At 40.1% G+C, this 22,790-nt stretch overlaps 1 protein-coding gene across 3 annotated transcripts in view; it reads right to left on the bottom strand.

Annotated features, from left to right (window-relative positions):
- Window positions 1-242: 242 nt before the first annotated feature.
- The window catches only part of nat16 (N-acetyltransferase 16), a 36,736-nt gene continuing 14,188 nt past the window's right edge, over window positions 243-22,790 (bottom strand). Inside the window, exons 1-6 of one of the 3 annotated variants that reach the window (XM_044185145.1) lie at window positions 19,208-19,222; window positions 15,634-15,822; window positions 8,449-8,674; window positions 6,194-6,418; window positions 4,707-5,050; window positions 243-3,308 (exon numbers count right to left, since the gene is read on the bottom strand). In XM_044185145.1, the coding sequence (XP_044041080.1) occupies window positions 3,080-3,308; window positions 4,707-5,050; window positions 6,194-6,418; window positions 8,449-8,674; window positions 15,634-15,692 (1,083 nt within the window). In that variant the 5' untranslated portion in view covers window positions 15,693-15,822; window positions 19,208-19,222 and the 3' untranslated portion in view covers window positions 243-3,079. Of the gene's footprint in view, window positions 3,309-4,706; window positions 5,051-6,193; window positions 6,419-8,448; window positions 8,675-15,633; window positions 15,823-19,207; window positions 19,223-22,790 lie in introns of those variants that run through there. The other 2 variants (XM_044185144.1, XM_044185146.1) reach the window with 2 other exon arrangements.

The following is a 22,790-nucleotide window of genomic DNA, read 5'->3' as shown; positions in this document are numbered from 1 at the left end:
AGACAAAGTGAAATATTGACCTGATGATGGCGCTACATGAAAAGTCTGAGGATCACCAAAGTTTTTACAATTAAAGGTTATATTGATAACATTTTTATGTAGACGAATATTTAAAAAATAATAATATAGCCACAGAGCTATTATTTAAAAAACATTATGATTGTGAATTAATCATTTAAAAAATTTTGACGGGTCCAAAATGAATGTTTTGTTTATCTCTGTGTGAGCTGTCTGAAGTTTGGTCTTGGCTTGTGAGCCAATAATATTACGACGTTGGTCACATGGTATAGTTGCCAGTTAAAACGGACGAACAAAAAAACGGACACTGACGTTAGCACATAGCCTATTAGCCTATCTTAGCTTAATAGTCCAAACAACAATAACCCATAAAATTACAGTTCTACATATTTAAACAAAATAAACAGCAACTACCGACAGCCATAGGCCTTACAACCTTACCTAATGTGTTGTCACCGGTTAGATTGTCAAAATTTGAAAAATAACAGCTTCAATCCCTGAGGTGCTATGTTAGCATTAGTGACGGTTGCGTCCAGTTACCTAAGGTTATAGTTCCCTCAAACAATGTAAAGTTATAACGAAGATGTGTATCAGATGTGATGGAAGGGGGGAGGGGGAGGGTGTCATCTAGTGGCTAGATGTTATCATTGTTATCAATAGCACCTTTAATCCTGAGGGAAACATGAATGTCTGTACTAAATTGGGCCAATCCATATCATAGATGTTAGGGTTATTAGGGATAGGGATATTCACTGGATAAGTAAAAACTTTAACCTACTGGTGGGACAATGAAAAGTCAGGGAATTACCAGAGTCATTAGGATTCATCCTCTGGGGTCCATGAATGTCTGTACCAAATTTCATGACAATCCATCAAATAGTTGTCAAGATATTTTAGTCTGGACAAAAGAGGTAGACCAACATACCAACCAACATTGTCATCCATAGAGCCATGAAGGTAGCATGGCTAAAAAACTGAGCCAGAGTTTACATTGTTATCAGTTGTATGGTTACTTTCACAACTGAGTTAACTGGTAACATAGTGTCATTAATGTTGCTATGTTTGTTCCAGTTTCATACACCGACAGGTTTAAAATCCCTCACCAAATGTGAGTCTATGACAAGGAGCACTAAAGCTGTTCTGGAGGCTCATGGAGAACCAACACCTTACTAAATAAACTGCTGACTTTAACTATGTTTGAGATGTCCTGATTTTTATGGACAAGTGCCAGACGAGCAGAAATTAGCACTGTCTTTGGCCATGGTATAATCCACAATATTCTGTTCATGTATAGATAATAAATTTGAGATTAGTTTGCTCTAACATGGCTGAACCTTCTCTAAACACTGGTCTTGCATGGTCACAGGGAATACTATTTTTCAAAAGGTTTTTGCTAGCTAATATTAGTGATGGTTAAAACATTTATAACAGTAACAGTATATTTCTGTTAACTCTAACACAGTTATTTTCATTCTACTCCTTCTCCCTGCATTAGATGAAGTCAGTAGTAAATCGCACAGTAGTCTGTTTCACATTTTCAAGCATTAGCATTTTGTTTGGCATTATGCTAGCAATCTACAAAAGTAAGCCTAGATTTCACTTACAGCTTCAGAAGTTAATAATTTCTTAAAATTTTATTGCAGCATTTAAGTGAAAATATTAAATTAGTAACATATATATACAGTCAAATATTTGGGTGAAAAAAACAAAAGCTAAGACATAAGCTTGACCATAACGAAGGATAAATTGTCAGCCATTTTGTGACTGAGATGTTCATTTCACTAACAGACTTTGTTGTTTCTGCAGAGATTTGTTGTAAGGTAATACTAGTGAATCGATGCACCTATCAACATTAGAGTGATGGGATCTGTAAATTGCCCCTATTTGATCCTGAACTATTCCTTTTCATTTTAACATAGACACAACCTGTCTGTGTCGTTTTAATAAAGTGCCTTCAGAGTTGTGCAGATTTAGTAACCCAACTCAGCTTGTGTACATATTTAGAAGGTTGATATTTACAGAAAAAAACAGAGATGAAAGGTTTGAGATGCCCTAAGGGTACTTTTAGTATATAGCATTTGCATGTTGACTGTTTTTAGGTTTTAGGTTACATCACTGCTACCGGTGTTAGAAAGCTTCCCCAAGCTCATCTCTCTTATTACACCTTTCCATGTCATATGACATACAGAAGGTGGACATAATATCAAAAACACCAGTTATCATTGTAATAAAACTTAAATTCAGGCTAAACTAACATGGTGATTATCCATGGTCACTTTTAAGGCTATAATTTGTAGTGTTGTTGCACTGGACATCATTAGGGCCCAGTCACATCAGCATTTATATCAGCAATATTTTGGACCAAAATCTATTTCTTTCAGTGGAATTGCAGGATTCTGAATTTACTTGCTGTGGCTTTCATACAGAGCTCAACATTGGTGAACTCTGACAAACAAATTTGCACTGTTGACCAATTGTAAACCATCTTGACAGTGCTAACTGCCCTCAGAATCCCTTTCAGATTGGGTCTCTTCTTTTTTGAAACTAAACTTTGGGTTTGGTTATGTTTTCCACAGGTCTGTTATAGATCCGGTGATAGACCTCTACTAAACTGTGTTTATGTTATTAAGTCATCCCTCTTTATGTATATTGGGGGCACAAAATATTAAGTACACCTCAAAACTACAGCCTTAAAAAATGGTACTTAAAAATGACTAAGGTTGTATCAGCGCATCTCTGACACCAATGGAATATTAGAATCTTTACAAATGTACTTTTTGTCACAGACCTATTGTAGCTAATTATATGATGTGTTTATGATTTTATGTCCACACCGTCTATTTGTTTATGTATTGTTAAATCTAACTTACTGCATTCTGAGAAATTGTTTTGTTTTGTAGAAACTACATTTTGTTTGCTTGATTTCTGTTTCCTCAGCACAGAGGGTTGTGTTTTTCTGTTAAGTGTAATTGAGTTGTGTCCATTCCTTGTTGTCTATACCCTTGTCTTCATTCCTTTCTAGCTCCTTCATCTTCTACTCCTTTCCATCCACCTTCTGTAACTACACAATGTCTGACTCCACTACGCATTGCTCAGTATACTCCTTCACCAGCTCCACACTCAAGGAGTTGTGGCAGAATTCAGCCATGGGCTTCCAGAGAGGTGGATCCAGGAACATCTGGCACATCACATGACCCTTCAGGGTGGCGGTGTGACGCTGCAGGTGGCACAAGAACTGTTGCCGAGCCAGGTCCAGGTCTTTACCGAACATGTCAATGTTGAGGTAATACCTGGTTAAAAAAAGTGTACCAGTTGACTGAGTGAAAAGTATTTCTTATCCTGAAAATGAATAACTTGCACTGTTTAACATGATGAGTATCTTAAAGCCACTATGTGTCGTTTCTAATAAATTTGCAATTTAGACAGCAGTGCACACCACTACATTGTTGTACACTTCCTTATGGACAGCAGTTGTCTCTGACTTAAAGGGAAAATTTGGTACCTTTTTATGTGGATGTCCAATCAGTGTTGATGGTAAATGCAGTCGAGTGAAGCAATAAATTCCTCTGCGTGTGTTATATTGATTGAGAAAGCTGAACAAGGAAGAACTACAGGCTACTTCAGCTTGGATTTCTAGTCTCCACCTCTGGGTAGCCTTAGGGCGTGCTAGATGTCGATCTTCGCTTGTATTGCAAACTAGCTACGTTTCCAACAGCAAAAATGGCAACCCAAAATATGAGTGCAGAGGATGTTATGGATGAGTATACATTTTACAGTGTTATGGCTGACTCGGATATTCAGCCATAATTATTCGCGCCAGAGTATATGGCTGAAGAAATGTAGCGGAGAAACAGCCAAGGCGGCAGCTGCATTAGCTGTGCAAGATGATATGGCTGGCAGATACCATCCAGAACTGGGGCTGCCGAGAGCAAACAGCAACTGGTGGTGCCTTTGCTCAAATTACTCTCCGATGCCAACAGAAACTGAATCATTCTGCTGCAATGAATTTCAGTCTGGGCAGTATTTGTTAGATGCTGTCACCGACGCCAGCCCAAGTGAGCCTGTGTGCGTTACTATGCATGAAAGTTTTACTCCAAACTTGGACAGCAGTGTGCTGGAGACCTTCATCAGGATGCTGAAGATAAACTGGAAAAGACAACCAAGAACAGCAGGGCTGATGACCATTGAGTGAGTATTTTGGTCACCTAACGCTGTGTTTTGGCCAAAAAAGTAATAGCTATAGGCTACGGTGGTACTCCCACAGGCTGGTGCGATGTTGCACTAATGATGCAATATTGAAGGACAGTCAAGAGAAACTGTGTGAACATGAAGTCTCATTTGAAGCCAACTAAATAATGAGACGAGTAGTAGGTTGGATGCCGATAACAGTTTTTTCATGTTGCTTTTTGTGGAACTTTATACTGCAGCACTAGCTCAGCTAGCGTTAGCTTTGTTGTTATACGTAAGCCCGCTGGGTGGGCGTGGACGTAAGCTCGCACACAATCCTACCAGCACGGCTCCGCGAGCAGGAGAACTCAGCTTTCTCTGTCAATATAGCACGCACTGAGGAATTTATTAATTAACTACATTTACCATCATCCCTAACTGAACATCCACATAAACATGGCAAAATTTCCCTTTAACTTGCAACATATGCTTGGCATTATGAATAAATAAAGGACAGTTACCAGTCATCTCCAATGGGCACCTTGAAAGGGAAGGTACAGAGGCTGGCCACAGTAGGGTTGGACACATCATCTACCATCCAGTCAATGTCCTTCTTCAGTAGGATGGCCATGTTACTTGGCAAAGGCTTGAATGGCTGCCAATCTTGAATAATGGTGGCATTAGGAAGGACCCCCTGCATTAGGTCAGTGGTCAGATACAGCCGGTGGATAGCTGTATGGTCAAGACGCACCAGAGGAGGGTTGGAGGGGGAGTTGGACAAAGAGGATTGGATGTCTCCACCCAGACCAAGCTCAGACAGACGGAGCTTGAGGTCTTCAGCTCTGAAGCGCACCAGCAGAATACCCTGCAGAGAAGAAAGCCAATGTGTGAGCTGATGAAGAACTACAACAGTAAACAGACTGACTTATTTAAAGCTAGAGTGTGGGACTTTTACATATAACTGAACATCCGTTACATTCAAGCCCTTGCCAAATGAGTTCACACAATGCTGATCAAGCCTGTTACCACCAGGTAAAACTCTCTGTATTTGGCAGTATACCAGAGTTTTTAAATCTGGTGTCTGGTGACATTCCCGCATTGGCACACCTCTAATGATGCTATTTACGCCAACCAGCAATGATTGGTTTGCCAAAGCAGAAGCAGGGAGCAACCCAGAGCCATGTAAAGAGCTCCACCATCTGCTTTTGCTGTAAAAAAAAAAAAAAAAAAAAAAGGTTTATTGGAGAGAATGCTTATTTTTGAGAATGTTTTATTGTTTATTTTGTTTATTATCATTGTATAGTTAATATGCTTTGGTAACGTAGTTGTGTGCAGTCATACCAATAAAGCCATTTGAATTGAAATTGAATGCAGATGATACAACTCTCTCTCTACATGACTCTGGAGCAACTGTAGTGATGGAGTAGGCTACAGCTACTAGGAGTAAAACCATAGACTATAAAACAGAGTAAAACCTAAGAAGTTTCCAAGTAAAGTTTGTGATGCTTCAGATAATAAAGAAACTCATTCAGACGAAGAATTACAGTCAAAAAAAGAAAGTGATTGACAGCGAGGATGAACACGGATAACCATTGGTGTAGCTTTAGCTTTTCCTCATTGGAGAGCACTGAGAGAAGGGACTGACGGCAGACACAGATGTCACATTACTGCTCTTGGACAGGTTGGTAAAATATTTGGAGTAGGCTATGTAGCTATTACATATACTCTACCTAAATAATGGATTATTGTCTTGGAACTGTAGAAATATCTCTGTATTTTTGGAACTATTTCTGAACACGAGCCTGGGGTGAGCTCACTGTAGGCATACATCATAAGCACACGTTGACAGTGTTTGTGTAATTACTCTCACTGCCAGAAGGGGAAGACAAAAGTTCCACACTCCAGCTTTAATTTAGCATGAAGCATGATGGTCATTAACAACAGCCATTAACCATAAGCACAGACCAAAACAAAGAAAGGACCTTTAGTCTACTGTTGTTGCTGGTACCTGCTTGGTTATGATGCGATACTTCTGGAAATCCTTGGGTCCAAGCTGATCATCACGGGTCAAGCGGGTTACTTTGACTTCTGGGTACTTGGACTTGACCAGCTCAGAGCAAAAGCGCAGCAGAACTCCTGCCACACCTTTGCCCCTTTCCTGAGGGGCAACACGGAGTCCTTCCACCAGCATTGTCTCACCATCGTCAATCACACACACCGACTCCAGAGCAATCTGCCGAGCATCACAGAGGAAGAAGGATACAACTTTACTTAGATTACTTTAGCTGGGGCAGAGCAGCATGACTAAAATTCCTATTTCTTTGTTTTAGAGATTTGGGACATGTTAATCGGAGCATAGGGTGCGAGCCATTATCTGCTGTTTATCGAGGTCTGAGACGCGGTGGCCTGAAGAATCACATCATCTGCCAAAAAATTGATAATGTGAATGGTATTTCAAAAACAGTGGATTGCTCTCTTTAGGTTGGGAGTGAGTCACTGCCCCAAGTGACTGTAAGTATCTTGGGGTCTTGTTTACAAGTGAGGGATGGCACACAAGATCGACAAACAGATTTGTGCTGTGTTGCTGTACCGGCCTGCCATATTGAAGAGGAAGCTGAGCCTGAAGGGAAAGCTCTCAGTTTACTAATTGATTCACGTTCCAGCATTCACTTTTCGTCATGAACACTGGGTGATGACCAAAAGAATGGGATCGCGGATTGAAGGGGCCAAAATTTGTTTTCTTCACAGGGTGGCTGGGGTCACTCTTAGAGACTGGGTGAGAAGCTCAGGAAGTTCGGAGTAGAAATGCTGCTCCTTTGTGTCAAAGGGAGCCACTTGAGATGCTTCAGGCATCTAATTAGGATGCTTCCTGGAAACCATCCTTTGGATGCATGTACAACTGGCAGGAAAACCCAGGAAACTCAGAACAAGCTGGAGAGATTACATATCCCATCTGCCCAGGGAATACCTTGGGATACCCTAGTAGGAGCTGGAGGATGTGGCTGGAGAGAAGGACGCCTGGGCTACCTTACTCAGCCTGCTGCTACTGCAAGCCTTTTGTAGTGAACTGCATAGTATAACGTATCCACTTCCTGTTGAACTTGCCAGTTGACCTAAGAGCTCAGTGGACATGCATACGGTTCTATTTATACTGCACTGGGTGTCTGCATCAGTGTTTGGCAGTAACGTATTACTAAGTAACATGTAACAGTTATGTGATTTGTTTTTCAGTAACGAGTAGTGTAAAGGATTGCAAATTGATTGATTGAAATTCATTAACGACATTACAGCTATTAAACCAAGTACTTTTCTGTTACTTACATTTGAGAGTCATCTTGTTTGCTGTCTTGTCAGGAGTTAGGTCGTGGGTTAATATCAGACTGGCCTTCAGTAGAGACTGGTCCAGGGATGTGTTTAGCATGGCACAAGAGTGATACGGCTAGCCTCTACCAAATGAGGAGAAATGTGACTCCCAGTAATTGCAAAGTTGTAATATTTAAATGTTGTGTGTTCTTAGCTAGCATGCTAACGTTAGCCACAGGTACGCCTACATTCAGTAGTTTTGTTTAGAGTTGGAGGATGTGTAACCACGATTCTGAGGTTGGGACTTCTGGAGAGCTGCGTGCAGTCACTGAGACTAAGCTAGCTGTTGGATAGTCAGTAAATCCCTCCAAATAGTAGGGCTGCCTGCTTGTCAACAATGTCTCATTTTCTATTTCCACACGTTAAATACAAAAGATGTAACGTGTGGATGTGGAGGCTTTGCAGTTGTTTATAGGCACCTTTGATAGAGGTGGGCTGAGTAACAAAACAAAACTAAAGTAACGAGTAACGTAACTCATTACTTTTGCAATGAGTTTTAATTACATACTTTATCAATTACTTTTGAGTAACTGATAAAGTAATTACTTTTTCAATGAGTAACGTGTAACCATTAATGGATTATAATTTTGAAGTAATTTGCCCAACACAGAAAGTATCATTTGAGCTTTATCTGCCCTTGGGTCACCCTGTGCAAAGATAATCTGGTGGGTCCTAAAAGGGTCTGTTTGCCATGAAATTCTATTCCATCTACTGAATATGCAAAAAAAAAAAAAAGGTATAGCCTTTACAAACATGTTCATATGTGTATGGACACACTAAAAAACATAATAACAAGAAGCACAGGGATAAACTTCCTGACTTTGCTTCTGGAATACAAGAATTCTGCCTTTTCTTCACCACATAATTTTAAAATGTTTTCATACTATTCATTGAACTTACCACTTTTCCCTGTTTGCGGGCCAGTATGACTGTGCGGTTGGTCTCCTGCAGCCAGCTGGTGTATCTAGTTGGCAGGTAGTCAAGGCCTCCATAGATGTCCTGGCTCATAGCCATGATCTCATCGAAGTCCTCCTCAGTGGCCACAGCAAACTGAAGGCCTGCCTGGGACAGGGCCTCTGGAAGCTGGGGCATAGTCAGGCTGGTATCAATCTTCATCTTGAAATAACTGATGAGATACAACGTGGAGGAGAGATTATTGTACATTTTATTTATCAAGTGTCTCAGAGCAGGATGTCGTTCTCTATCAGTCAAAAGTGACAACCAACTGGTCCTACTTAGGACATAGGAATAAAAGCATTTTACCATTTTCTTTAACCAGGATTTAGGAGAGCTCAAGAGCTATCCTAACCTAGGAGTTCCTGACAGGGGGCAAAATTCTGGGTGGTGCAGAAATACAGAATGCACATCTTTTGATTCAAAGCAACAGCAAGTCTCTTCAAAGATTTGTCTGCTTGGATAACAGTTTGTGATTTTGTTCATGACGTAATCACTCCAACAACATAAAACAACTGTGTTCACATCACACAAAATGAGCATCTTAGTGCTTTATTATTTACAAGCACACCAATATGACAGTTTCATAATTGGATGCATAATCTTTTGTGTTCATATGGCTTGCAAAGTAAAATGAAACATACTGTAAGCAGTTCGTGAAAGCAGAGCATTAACAGTGGTAAAGCATAGTCAGAACTTTGAGGAAGGCATGTCCCTATTTAGCATATGGGGAGTAACTTCACCCTGTCTAATAACCATGCTTGTTCTGCCATCAAGTAGTTGCTGCAGGCTCTGTCCATACCTTTAAAAGGACAGCATTTTACAGTGCAACACGACATCACAGTTCAATGTGGTCAGATGACACGAATAACACCTGACCTGACCACACCCAACTGTGATGCCAGGAAGAGATGACAGCCACTTTATAAAAACCCTCACAACTCAGCTCTACATCCATCAATCTTGAGCAACTATGGAGCAGCATAGTAATGATATTACAGTGCTCTGCCTATGCCATGACATGCTATAATGGACTTACAGGGTGTTGCCTATCGCTGCACCCGTGCCATGCCAACACCACAACACTGGCAGTGACAACACACTCATCACGGTAGCCTGCACAACCAGTTCTGTATTAGAGGCTGAATTCTGTAGAATTCCAGATGGATGGATCGAGAACGCGGAGTAGCCATGAATGAGACAGGACCAAGCCTTGGGAGTGGATGAGAGTTTGGGAGGAATCTGTATTTGACAGCCATTTCAGCTTGGGGTAATAATGTGTACTTATTTGTACAACACAAATTTAGAAAATAGGCAATATTTCACAATTTACAAAATACAGCCTAGGGGCATCCAATATAAAAGCCTAAGCATAATCTATCAGTTTTATCAAGTCATAATTCCATAAAGCATTGCCAATTGTAATTTGACTTTCCCAGGCTTTGGTTAAAAGCTTTGTAATAGCCAACATTTACTTAAAACTGAAAAAGAAATAAGTGTAAAAGGGATGAGATTGGAATGAATAACAGGAATGAATAACCAGCAAGAATAGAAAAATACAGCAGGTGACAAAACATCACCATAACCTCAGTTACTAACTACCACACTTCGAATCAGTAGAAACACAATCATGGTCCCAAAATACTGACCAAAGGGGAACCAAACAAAGAGGACTGCCGGGAGAGATAAGTCCCAGATAGTTGAATTAGATTAAGGAATAGGTAGGAAGTAAAGCATTGTAGAGAAATATGCAGGGGAAGGTGGATGAATGGACCAGGGAAAGCAAGACAGAAGGAAACAAACAAGGGGAACAAACCACATATAAGGTTGAAGAGAATGGGAGGCAGAAACAGAGAGAAAGTTGGGACATAAGATAAATGAAAACAGACACAGGAAGTGGAATACTGTCACCTATCTTGATACCTACATCTTTTCCAGTAAATCCTGTAAATCCATACCCTCTGCCATCTAATCCATACACTACTACCCTCTGATACCCACTCCACATTCCAAACAGAATGAAATATACAAGATAAAATGGAGAAAGCTATGAGCAAAATTGTTTCATCAAACAGTTATGCCTTAAAAGCCCACTATGTTGCCCAAAGTACTGTTACTTCATCCAGATAAAAATACATTAGGATACATAAGATACTACTTGTGTGGATGGGGTGAGGGTTATTGGAGTGGGTACACAAAATTCTACAAGTGTTCTGGCAGTGAACACAGTGAAGTGTTGTGGGCGCTAACAAAACATAACCAATATTGAATATTGAATAATATTGAACAAAATCACAAACATTGACCCTTAGAGTGTACAGGTGCCAGGTGTTAGAGCTCTGCTCTAGGGAAAACAAAAACAAGAAGCTCGATCTTATGAAGATCTTTTCATTTAATTAAGTTGGGATTCAATGCATTAACATATGATGAAGTACAGTGTGATCAAATAAAATAAAAAAAGCTTGTGAAAAATTAAAACGTGCAACATAAAAAAAACATACAAATTAGAAGTGATACAACAATGATAAGATACAACAAAATATATAAGTATGTGATAACATACAATAACATATAGGTAGGGCTGGGCATGAAATCTCAATCATATTTGAATATTGACCAAATTTTGTTGATAGTTTCAAAAGTACTGAAAGTTGCCCCCATTTATCAGATATTTTACATATTAAAACATTTTGTTAATGTGATTCTATATTTCATGTAGGCAAATGTCTTAACATCTGTTTGTGTTAAGATAACATGCAACATTAATTTAAAACACACAAAAAGTTTGTACTCAGTTTTTGCAATTTTTTCCTTTTTTCACCAAGTGTGGAATACCGGATTGCCTGTGCATAGCAGTCGTTGTCACTGGTACCTCTGCTTCCCCATGAGCTACCACCACAGTAAATGGTGTCTCCAGTTGCTTCTTTTCACCTGCCAATTATTTGCACCAGAAGGGAATAACATGTGGGAGGTTCACATTACGACCACCCAGAGACTATGCAACCCCAGGAAAGAGGAGGGCCGGGTTTAAGTGACAATGAAGGCCAGTGTCCTGAGCCAAATACAAACTACCTGAGTACATGAGTACATCCATATGTTGCCTTCCACTGGCAGATAGAAGAGGTGACTGACATTGGAAAATCCTGCAAGGGGCAAGACAAGGCTGGACTCAAGGATAGTACCAAGTCACTAAAAATTAAAGCACACCAGGTCACCAGAAACCGGGTCCAGCAGCACGGTAGGACACAAGGTGTATAGACGACTATGACTCGATACGGAGATCAAGTTGAAGAAATCATGTGGAGGAATATCTGTGCTATACAGTATTCTCCCCAAAGTACAAATAGTAGACAGAAGAAAGAGTGGTTGGGTATGCTAGAGCAATAGCAAGGGACATCAACATCAAAAAGAAAGAATACAAGAGGTTGAAGAAATACCAGGGGCTAGAAGAAAACAATAGAAAATATGCAGAAAGTGAAAACAAAAGTAGCCCCAGTGGTGGAAGGAGCACTCACGGCTGTTGCTCCCATGTAAGTACAGTGGCTCCAGCTCGAACAGCAAAGATATTGCACAGAATCTTCACATGCTAAGGCCTCTTGTTTGAGAATCCGAGCTTGAGGAAGACAAACACCTGCCATATGCGAGATGCTAGACGCAGTGTCCCTGGCACAACGGTGCATGTGCCAAAAGTGGAGTCATCAAAACATCTTGAGTCGAGCATATAGGCTCCGCAAGTTGTTGCAATGCATAGTCGTGCACCTCCCAATTTTTGAGACTAGGCGCCCACTGTATGCACAGTGCTGTTCTTTTCAAGATGGACGAGTTTTGAGGGTTTTTTTTGTTTGTTTGGCCAACAGGGAAACTCCAACACCGACCGACCAATGGTGTAACTTCATCACTCAGTGACCAATGGTGTAACTTCATCACTCAGTGACCAATGGTGTAATTTCATCACTCAGTGAACAATGGTGTAACTTCATCACTCAGTGACCAATGGTGTAACTTCATCACTCAGTCAAGGAGAGACTTTCGCATTTATAGGCTGCGGTCCAGCCATAAATGAATGAGGAGCCTGGGATCTTTTGACACAGTTCTAACGACGGTCTGAACACAGCCTATCATGCTTGCTCCCTTTCTCTCTCACTCAACTGTCTCATTTGACACGCACAAGCACACAGCACTAAAATGCCAAGAGGTGACACTGGAGAAGTTTCGTGAGAGAGGGTAAATAGTTTCTCCTGTTCAGAAAACAATGTTTCAAGCCTTGACTAAAAAATAGTTATATAGTGATACCAGTTGGTCCATTCTTAAAGCACAACGTTTGTACAAAAACAAGCATATGGCTTAGATATGCCAACCCAAAAAAAGTGACAAAATGATGAAAGGATTTGAAAACATCCTTAACATTTTAAAACACAGCTTTTATCTCCCATTTGTTAATACATGAGACACGTCTACAGGTCATGCTGGTAAGATAACAAAAATTATAACAATACTAACCGCAGCTGCTAAAAGCTAGAGGAGCAAGATTAGAGTGCTACTGCAATGTTGATTACGCTCCAAAACAGAACAGACAGGCCATTGAGGTAGTCTCTCTGAGCAAGTTCCATGGCATCAGCAGTAAGCATGTCTAACAGCATGTCCACACTGAACACATTTGAGTCACATCTTTCAGTCATCTGTTTCACAGACTTCTAATACAATGCTTAAACCTTTGATCAATACAGTAGTCTACACCTGCCACAGAATTGGTTGCATGTCACTTGCACTTGCTGTAGCATTTTTTGAATGCTTCAAGTCTATTTTACTGGAACATACATATGTCGCAGTTTTGATGGTGTATTGGGCGGTTAGCATACAAACGCTTCTGAGTCTACAACCGTACTGTGGCTGGATAGTGTAAGTGAAATCCAAGATGTCACAGTCTGTCTCTATATTCCTCCTCTCCAGCCATTTCTAATTCCCCATGGCCCTTCATTGCCATTTTCCTTCCATCCACCAGGTGCCCTCGGACTTTCCTCTTTTCCCCATCACATGACTGCCCCACCCATCTTCACACCTGTTCCCACATCCCTGCTCTGCTCTGCAATTGCCAGGCGTTCCCTGCCCACCTCCTCACCTGTTTCCACTTTCCATCGTCAGCCACGCAGTACTTAACCAGCCCTTTTCCATTCACTCCTTCCTCAGTTTGTCATAGTTGTAATGTTGCTTAGTCACAGTTTGTTGTCACCTTCAAGCCACTTAAACCTGCCTGCCTGTCTCCTGCTTGTCTACCTGTACAGGATCCTACCTTTCAGCCTCCCTGTTCCTGTCTGTAAGCCTTTCCATATCAATAAATCACTGAAATTAGCCTGTCTGCATTTGGGTCCTTCCCTTATTGCCCCTCTCCTTCACTTTTGTGACATGAGAAGTGCATGTCATTATTTAGCTAGTGCAGATAGCAACTTAAAACAGCAAAGCACATCTGTTCCATCAGACTTGCATGAGAAGGACAACTTTTGGCTGAAATGTGTCTGGTGTAGACAGGGTATAACTGACCTTCTATGCTACACTCTTCACAGGGATATTGGAAGGTACATAAATGCTTCAGTGCTTCATCTGTATTTATAGGTATATGGTGTCTATGGAACACTAAGACTCCTCTACAAGGGCACTATGGATGTTGATATATCCATGTCCTTTCACTGAGTGAAATATGACACCATTGAAAAGCCAAAACCCAACCAAACAAAGATTAATCTGTTTGTCAACTGGATGACAATTGAATGTGGACACACTTGTATAACACCTTAGGGACATCTGTGTTCATTCTTACTTTGTTGTTGTGGCTGTACTTGGTTGTTGTTGTAAACCCTTTTTCATTACCTGTTTGTTTGTGTTTTTGTTTGAGCACTCTCTTTGATGCCATTAAGAGGGGAGGGTCTGTCCGGTAGGTGAGTTGTTGGTTTGTAGAGGCTAACACTGAAATGCTAGACATGTTCCAATCTACCAGTGGGCCATGTGAGCTCTAAGGGCATTTGTAGTGAAAACACTGTCTGGTCACAGCAGTCACACACGTACACACTGTGGACGCTGGTATTTTTCCATCATGCTTTGAGATGAAGTGTCAAGCTTGGCTGGGTAGTCTGGTCCTGCTAATGAGAGCAATTTTGTTTGTGTTTCTGTCTCCCGCTCTCTCTCACACATTCATTGATTCATTCTTCTCCTATTCACTCTCTCATGCTCCTGCTTCCTTACTCTCTTTGGCTGGCAGTGTACTCCAAAGAAAATGGAATTTGGCACATTTGCAAAGACTGAACTGCCATTAAATGTGCCACTGCAAGCAAATGTTTTGTCATTTAATGATGGCCATGCCGGATGGGGGAGCTTTAGAGTTGTGGTGTGAAATGAGAAATTCGGAATCCAAAGGATGCACACAAAAACTCCACCACATGACTTTGTTGGTGAATTGACCAACAAGTCAAGGTGAACGAGGCAAATAGTCAACAAAGTTGGTTAAATATTTTGGCACTACGAAAAGGTAAGCATTTTGCTAACGACAGCAGTGGGGATTATCATCAGTTAAAGCTTGTGGTTACAATTTATGCACACTGCCTTTTGACAGAGGTAAGAATAAGGTTGTTGCATACCCATAGTTTTTGGCTGGAGGGCTGTATGAGACTACTGAAAAAACCTAAAACTCCCCTTCAACTACACACTTGGCACAAAATGGTATCAACAATGACCACAAAGAAGAGCTAAGAATCTACTAGGTATTATCTTCAATGTATGATAATTGAGTTTTAGCAATGCCTGCATTCTCCACCAAATTGTGAAAAAACCTCAAGAGGTAGCATTAGCATTATGGGAATTATATACTGTAACTCCAAAGAGATTGTTCATCTGGTGATTTATCATAAAGAACAAAACGCAGCACACGAAGACAGGTCGATTGGTATTATAGCCATTACACACAGGCCATCAAAGTCAAATGTGGCACACATTGCTCACAAACATTTGATTTATTTGGAGTATGCTGCCAGCTCTCCTCTTTGCCTTCCCCCACTTCCACACAGAATAGATTGGACCATCATACTAAAAAAAAACAGGTCTCTTGAGCACCTGAATAATACAAAACTCAAAGGAACACACCATGTCTTCAGTAGATTATCCTGTTGGTCAAGTGATGAGAACATGGACACCAAAATCATTCATGTCTCCTGGGTAGATCCTTGGCTCCAGTGCTTCATGCCAGTAGGCTCCATGCTGACGCAAAGACATAAGCATACCACTCTGTTGCGCGATAGCAGGCTCCATGTCATTTTTCCCACGCAGCCCCGCCTATACATGAAACAAACCATTGACACACAGGTACCAGAAAATGATTAGTTGGTAAATCTGTCATCAGTGCTTGGTGCCATGAAAATAAGAGAACTGTGCGATATACTATACTTGACCTACACCGGTTGGTTCTTTGTAGGATTAGTTATGCTTTAAGAAAATGCACAGGCCTATGCCTTAGCATGTGGCTGTAAATAAAAAAACATGGAACTCAAGATCTGTCTTCTAAAATGCCCTTGTGGAATGATGTGCAAATCTTGACCTACACATTGCAGAGCACAAGGCAGCCATCCATTATGGCAATATGGATGACTCCATAGCCAGACATTATAAAGACAGAGGTCATTAATGGCAACCTTTAGATTTATTGGTATTGAAAGAGTCTCTCACTCCCCTCGAGGTGAATCCATTGTAAATAGATTTCAAGAAAAGCTTATTTAATTTTAATCTTGAATAGCAAGAACCTCCATGGTCTACTTGAATTCAATTAGATGTTAGTTGTTTCATCAAAACTTTGGGGCCCTTTGTGGCTCACAAAGGTGCCCACATCAAATAATTGATTCACAAATTGTAAATCAATTATTGACAGTCCTATGATTTTTCATTTAGAATTTGTGGATTATACCTGCATTACAAGATATGGATTAGTTTTAGGGTATCAAATAGTATTGAGTCTAAGGTTGTATACTTATACACTACAAGATCCATGTGACCACATATGTTTCACAGAATTATGTTTGTGAATGCCTAAACTAGAGATACAAATAGACAAATAGAAAATGTGGGCTAAACCTGGCCCCAAAATGTAATTTTTTTCCTTATGGAGTTACAATCAAACTTTTAAGTATTTTTAAGAAACCTAGTGTCGATATAGCAATATGCAATAAATATATATCTCATTTAAATCCCAATGAAAATGACCTTCATGTACCATCTAAAAATCAATACCCTCTATGCTGAGAGAGGCATGCCAACCAATACTGGGTCTCATTCTGCAGCAGGCTGTTTAATAGGTCATAGTGTGGAGAGTCCCTGCTGCTGAAATAATAAACTAATAAATTTACCTAATGAATTTTTTAAAAAGCCCTTCATGAAATTTAATGATATACTAAATCTTTAAGTCAAATGTCATTTAAATTCCACAGCAACTTTTAACCAAAATAAATCTGGGTAGCACAAACATAAATGGCAAGGAAAACTTTAAAACTTCTATTTTCATTTATCCACCATTGGTTTGCATGGTTTTCAGAGAGACATGATGTCTTTTACCATTTCCATGACATTTGACTTTGGCAGAAGCCTTGGTTGATGAGCGATGTAATGAATTACTTAAAGGGATAACGTCGAATCCCTGCACATCTGTCAGAACTTTAAATTTCAAAAATTGTGAGGACCTCCTCAAAAACTTGACATAGGAATAGATGTAGATGTAATGCTCTTTCATATGTACCACTGCACCAAATAGTCCACTGTGGATTTGGTGTAGTGGAAAGGATGTCTATGATAAATATTTTGTGGCATGTAAGTGCACTGAAATATTTCAGGTTTGAATCCAACATAAGCTCCTATTAGTGTCAAAACTACCATGTCCGATTTTTTTTATCTGGCAATGTTTACAATGTGCTCCATGCTAGCTCTTTCAGGATCACCTTTGCACATCATGTAGGTTATGAAAGGCCGCAAGCTAATATTGGTCTGTCTTGGCATGTCCATGGTCATGACCAAATGGAAAGATGTTCTGTGGTCTAGTCTCAGCATTAGATGGCTGCAGTAGGGAGACAGAAGTGAAAGTGTACTTTCCAATAATGTTTTGGAATTGTACAATGACAAGCAGTTAGTAAGGCATCACCATTTGGATAGACATGGTTTATTATTTGTTACGTAATGCAGTTTCAGATATAATATTGCCAAGTACACAGTAATACAATTGCAGCAGAGATGACACCATATTTAGTCATTGGGAAAATTAAGTTGGGCAATGTGGAAGATTTGGGACCAACCATTCACGTGTCACCACAGCAAAATAATTATTTTCCCAGCAGCGCCATATATTGTAGTATGGTTTGTAGAATTTCAAACTGCCCCCTTGAGTCATCAGGGGAGAAAAGCTGCAGTTATACAAAATGATTTCATGTGGTGGTTGGAGTTATAGATGGCACACATGCGTAAAACTTCAAGCGAGAGTGAGAAAGCTTTGGTAAACCTCAAAATATATCACAACATCAACACACAAGTGGTTTTTGATGCCAAACATCAAATTTGGTGGTAGCTAGATGACCTGAATTCACCTACAACTCAGATCCTCAGTGAAAGTGGCTTCAGTTACAGTAGTCCTCCAAGCTTATTTCTTTGCACAGTGCCGTTTACTCCCTCCTTGTATTTTGTTCTCAGGATTGTACATCATTTCATTCAATAAAGAGTTATTGCAGAGGGGGAAAAAACTCTGAGCTAACAAGCCTAGATAGTGAGCTTGTTAGCTCGGCCGCCAACAGGACAATAAGTTCACACAGTTTATTCATAAGGCATATTTGTAGCATTTGTCTGCAAACCATACATTTATACTCCAAAAGAGGTGGGTTAAATAAAAATATATCTATTAATAAGCTGATGTCCATTTTGGACTCTCTGGCCTTATGTTCCCTCATACGTCAGCACTATTAAGATGGCTTGCTAATGGTCAGCAGCGCAAAAACAAAGTTCAAAGTTAAACTCGAGGTGAAAAATTGGCACAGATTTACTTTGTGACCTAAAGTGAATCCACTAACCGTGGCTATTTCAATGAAATTAACTGATTTCGTCACAAAACTTATGTTTATGTTTATACGTTTTAAATGCTAGTGTGACCAGGCCTTAATACAGAGGAACCCCAAGGTGTCAGCTCTTTGGTAACAGAGGATATCCCCAATGGCAATGGCTTCTTACACCATTCCCAGGACCACAGTTGGGAGCCCAATTATTTTGTAGCGTAGCATATTTATATGCATTGTTTTTTTAGATCACACAAAGGGACTGAGAGGGGCACTGGCCAGTGGAAGCACATGTTCTATGTTGTCCATGAAGAAATTCAACAAGCACCCCAGCAACCTTTCAAGATAATTACTGTCTGTACAGTGCATAATACATGCAAATTGTGCAACTTCCCCCCATCCCCAAGATTATGATAACGATGATAATCAAGTTAAGTAGTAGTTTCCACAATAACTGGTTGAACCAAGTAGCATATAAAAAGATTCAAAAACCATTTATTGTTTAAATGTTTTAATTTGTATGTGCAAGGTTTTAATGCTCGTTCACAGTTCTTTTCGGAATGCCATGTCATCCATGTCACCTGAGGCCATTCTTGAAGGGAAAAGCCTATGGTCTGTGCCTTTGTCCGTTAACATACCTGCCAGGGGAAGAACAAATGGCCAAGGAGATGTTTGTTCTTTCCTAGAAAAGAACAAAAGAAAAATGTATTATGCTATGAATTTTGACATTTGTGTAAAATCAACTGCCAAATAAAAAATAAAAAACCCACAATTTATTCATGTTGCCCTTACCTTGGCAAGAACTCTAGGGTCCGTCAACCAGCATCAGAGGAAGCATTACCCCAGTATTTGAAGAATTACTTTCTCCAAGCATTCACTGGACCACTTCAGCAAATGTGCATAAGGGTTTAAGACTGCTACCTGTACAATGTAGCATTGGTCATGAGTTATCTGAGTCAGTATGCATAATTCAGAAAAGGGTAGTATAGGCTTACCAGTTGCTGCAGTTGCTTTCTTGTAAGCTGCAATCCCTGATGAGCTTTTGCCAAGATGTTATACTTTTAGTATTCTTCAGAGTCACAAACCGTAACAGTAAAGCTAGCAATAATATTGATTGCAATTTCTTTCCATCTCTTTTTTCTGCACTTCACAGTGTGTTAGTAGATTTCCCTTAGTTACTAATGGGGTAGCTAAACAGCTAATTAGGCAGTCAGCTGTGACACACTGAACAGCTTAAATTCTTACCTGCATTCCTTTCAGTAATAAAACATACCCACAAAAATCATTATTTTGTCATTTTAGTTGGATTTTAATTATCTTAATTATTTTGTCCCTATACTGTTTTCCTGCCTAAAAACTTTAACTTTTATTTTTAGACTTTTTATTTTTAACTACAAGTTATATTCTTGTGCACACAATAATGTCATCTATAAGGATTTCGGGAGCTCCAAATATTTGAGCATTCATTCATGTAATTCTCTGAACTTTGGGACATACAGTACCAGATCACTGAGGGAAATCAGTTTTGGGCAGATTTTTCAGTTAAGGTGTTTACATGTGCTTGTTTGCTGATTTCTGTTGATGCTGGTTTACATGCAGTCACTTAGTTCCTACCATATTTTTCAACAGTTTATAGTTGAATTTACATCACGACACAGTTGCAAAAGTCAAATCTAACAACTGAAATTGACTCTGAATTATTACAATTTCAGCTGATATATAAACAACACCAAGAGCTGTATCAAGATATTATTTTTGTCCCATTCATGTGGGTGGGTGGTTGCCAGGAATGGGATGTGTCATGGGCTGAAAAACAAAAAGTAGAGAAATAAAAAGTAGAAAGTAGAAATACATATTTTTGGGATATGCTCTGGGTGAGCAGCTTTCACTTGATGTTTGGGGCCATTATTGTCTGTGGCACTCCCCAAGTTTTTACTGAACACGTAAATCTTCACAAACCATGAAAGCATCATAGCTGCCAATAAATTGGCCCAGCTCTATTTAAAGGAATAGTTCAACATTTGATTGATGCAACTCTCGTATCTGACATTTAATATGAAACTACAGCCAGTTAGCTTAGGACAAAGACTGGAAACATCAAGGCTGGCTTTGTCCACAGATTAAAAAAATGTGCCTACCAGTATATTTAAAGCTCACATAGAAAAAAGTAGTACAAAAACCAATTAGTAAAAACAACAATTTTTGGATTTAGGGAAGGTTATGTGCCAAACTACTTCTTGACCGGGAGCAGTGACTTTCTGAAGTCTTGTCTGTTTCCAGGCTTTATTCTATGCTAAGCAAACCGTCTCCTGGCTCCAGTCTCATATTTAACAAGCAAATTTAAAAAATAACTACAGTGTGGATATTCATGTTAATGAAGGAACATGTCGCCCAATGCAACAGAGTGGACTACTGATGTGTTTTTAATGTTGTTTTTGGACAACAATGGAGCTCTATGGCACAGAGGAATAAGATAAGATCAGGCTTTGGATACACACACAATACATATTAGTAGGATCCATTCATTGTTGGTTTGGCTCTGTAAATGAGATTTGTTGACAATATAGAATATCACCATCCTAACATTTTAATTTAGTTAATTTAGTTTCAGTTTCAGTGTCAGATTTTGGAATTGATCGTTTTGGGTACAACAATGCACCGCTGCAAGCAGCAATTGATTCTTTTCATCCTGCCACACTGCTGTTATTTATCCTGGGTTATCATCATGCACAAGTATGTGTAGTTGTGTAAACCAGGTTTTCAGAATTCAGGCTATTTGTTTACATGACATTTTAGAAAACTTGATTCTGCTGCAAGACAAGCACATGTAAACGTAGTGTATGCTGTTGGCACAAACTGCTCCTGCTGTAAAATGAATGAGGGTCACGGGGAGGAGAGGATGGGTGTGGGGGATGGGTGGGGATTATGTGTGTGTCATTACACCCAGAGACAGCTGCGGGTGTAATAAATATGATGAAACAGTGGAAGGGAGAGGTGAGGGGACACCAGAAATTCAGACTTTCTGTTTTGTATTTCTGTGTCTGCTCTGTCCACTTTCGGGGAGGGAGAGTGAGGGAGGCAATGCATCACTCTGCACACACACACACACACACACACACACACACACACACACACTGAGCCCTATTTGACTGCAGTAGTTCATCACGAGTCAGGACTATCTGCAAATAATAAAACTGATCAGGCAGACAACATTCTTGTCCACCTCCTCCTGGTCTCCTTCTAGACTCCTCCAAACCCTCCACCTTCTCCCAGCCTCCTCTGGACCTTTCACCTCTTCTTTGCCTCCTTCTATTTTAGTCCTAACCCTCCTCCACATCTCCTAACTTCCTACTAGCCTCATTCTTCAGCTGCTCTTAACCCCCACCCCTTCTTTCCAGTCTCCATACCATCCCCCTCATCCTGCTTCTCTCCTGCTCTCCTAAATCTATCCCTCCATTCTCTTCCCTCTCTTGTCCTCCTCCCCTGGCCTCCCCTCTGCACTGCAGCACCTATTCAGTCATTAATCTCCAAGGTTCCTTCAGTGCGACACACAATGTGTGCGTGCATGTGTGCATGTATGGGTGTATATGTGTAACACTATGTCACACTTCACTCCATGAAAAGTCACATGTACTATTAATGACAGATTCATAATTTGCACATCCGTGTTTGCAACGGTCTGCATGACGTAAATGTCTGCTGAAATTCTGCACGATAACAAAAGATATTTATTTATTTTCAAAGTTGCTATCCAGGGGCCCATTTTATCAAATTTGCAACATGAGACCATTTTCTCTCATGTTAAATTTGACATGTTTCTGCACTTCTGCAGTTAAGACGTGGAGAGACCCTTTCGACATGTTTTTACTCATCAAGAATTGATTTCCTCCAAAACACATTAAAAGGGCCGTCAGAACCTGTACGTTAAACTGGGCTAAGTAAACATTTTAGGGCTGACAAACTCGGAAAGACACACTGTGAACAGACTTGAAGAACCTTGCTACCCTGACAACATTATTAGGCTACAAACCCACAATGCAACACTCTGTGTAGGAGCTGGGCATAACACTGGTACTCTCTCCATTCAGAAAGGATATCCACTGTTGTGAAATCGTAAATCCTCAAATATAATATGACCCCCACCTTTTCAAAGGTAATTTCCCCAAAACTATCGTCCTATATTCGGGCCACAACTGTTTATTAATTTGAGCCTGACTGATA

Source organism: Siniperca chuatsi, linkage group LG22 (assembly GCF_020085105.1).
Source record: "Siniperca chuatsi isolate FFG_IHB_CAS linkage group LG22, ASM2008510v1, whole genome shotgun sequence".
Lineage (NCBI taxonomy): Eukaryota > Metazoa > Chordata > Actinopteri > Centrarchiformes > Sinipercidae > Siniperca > Siniperca chuatsi.
The sequence above is the reverse complement of the archived record's forward strand: the minus strand, read 5'-3'. Positions and strand labels throughout refer to the sequence as shown.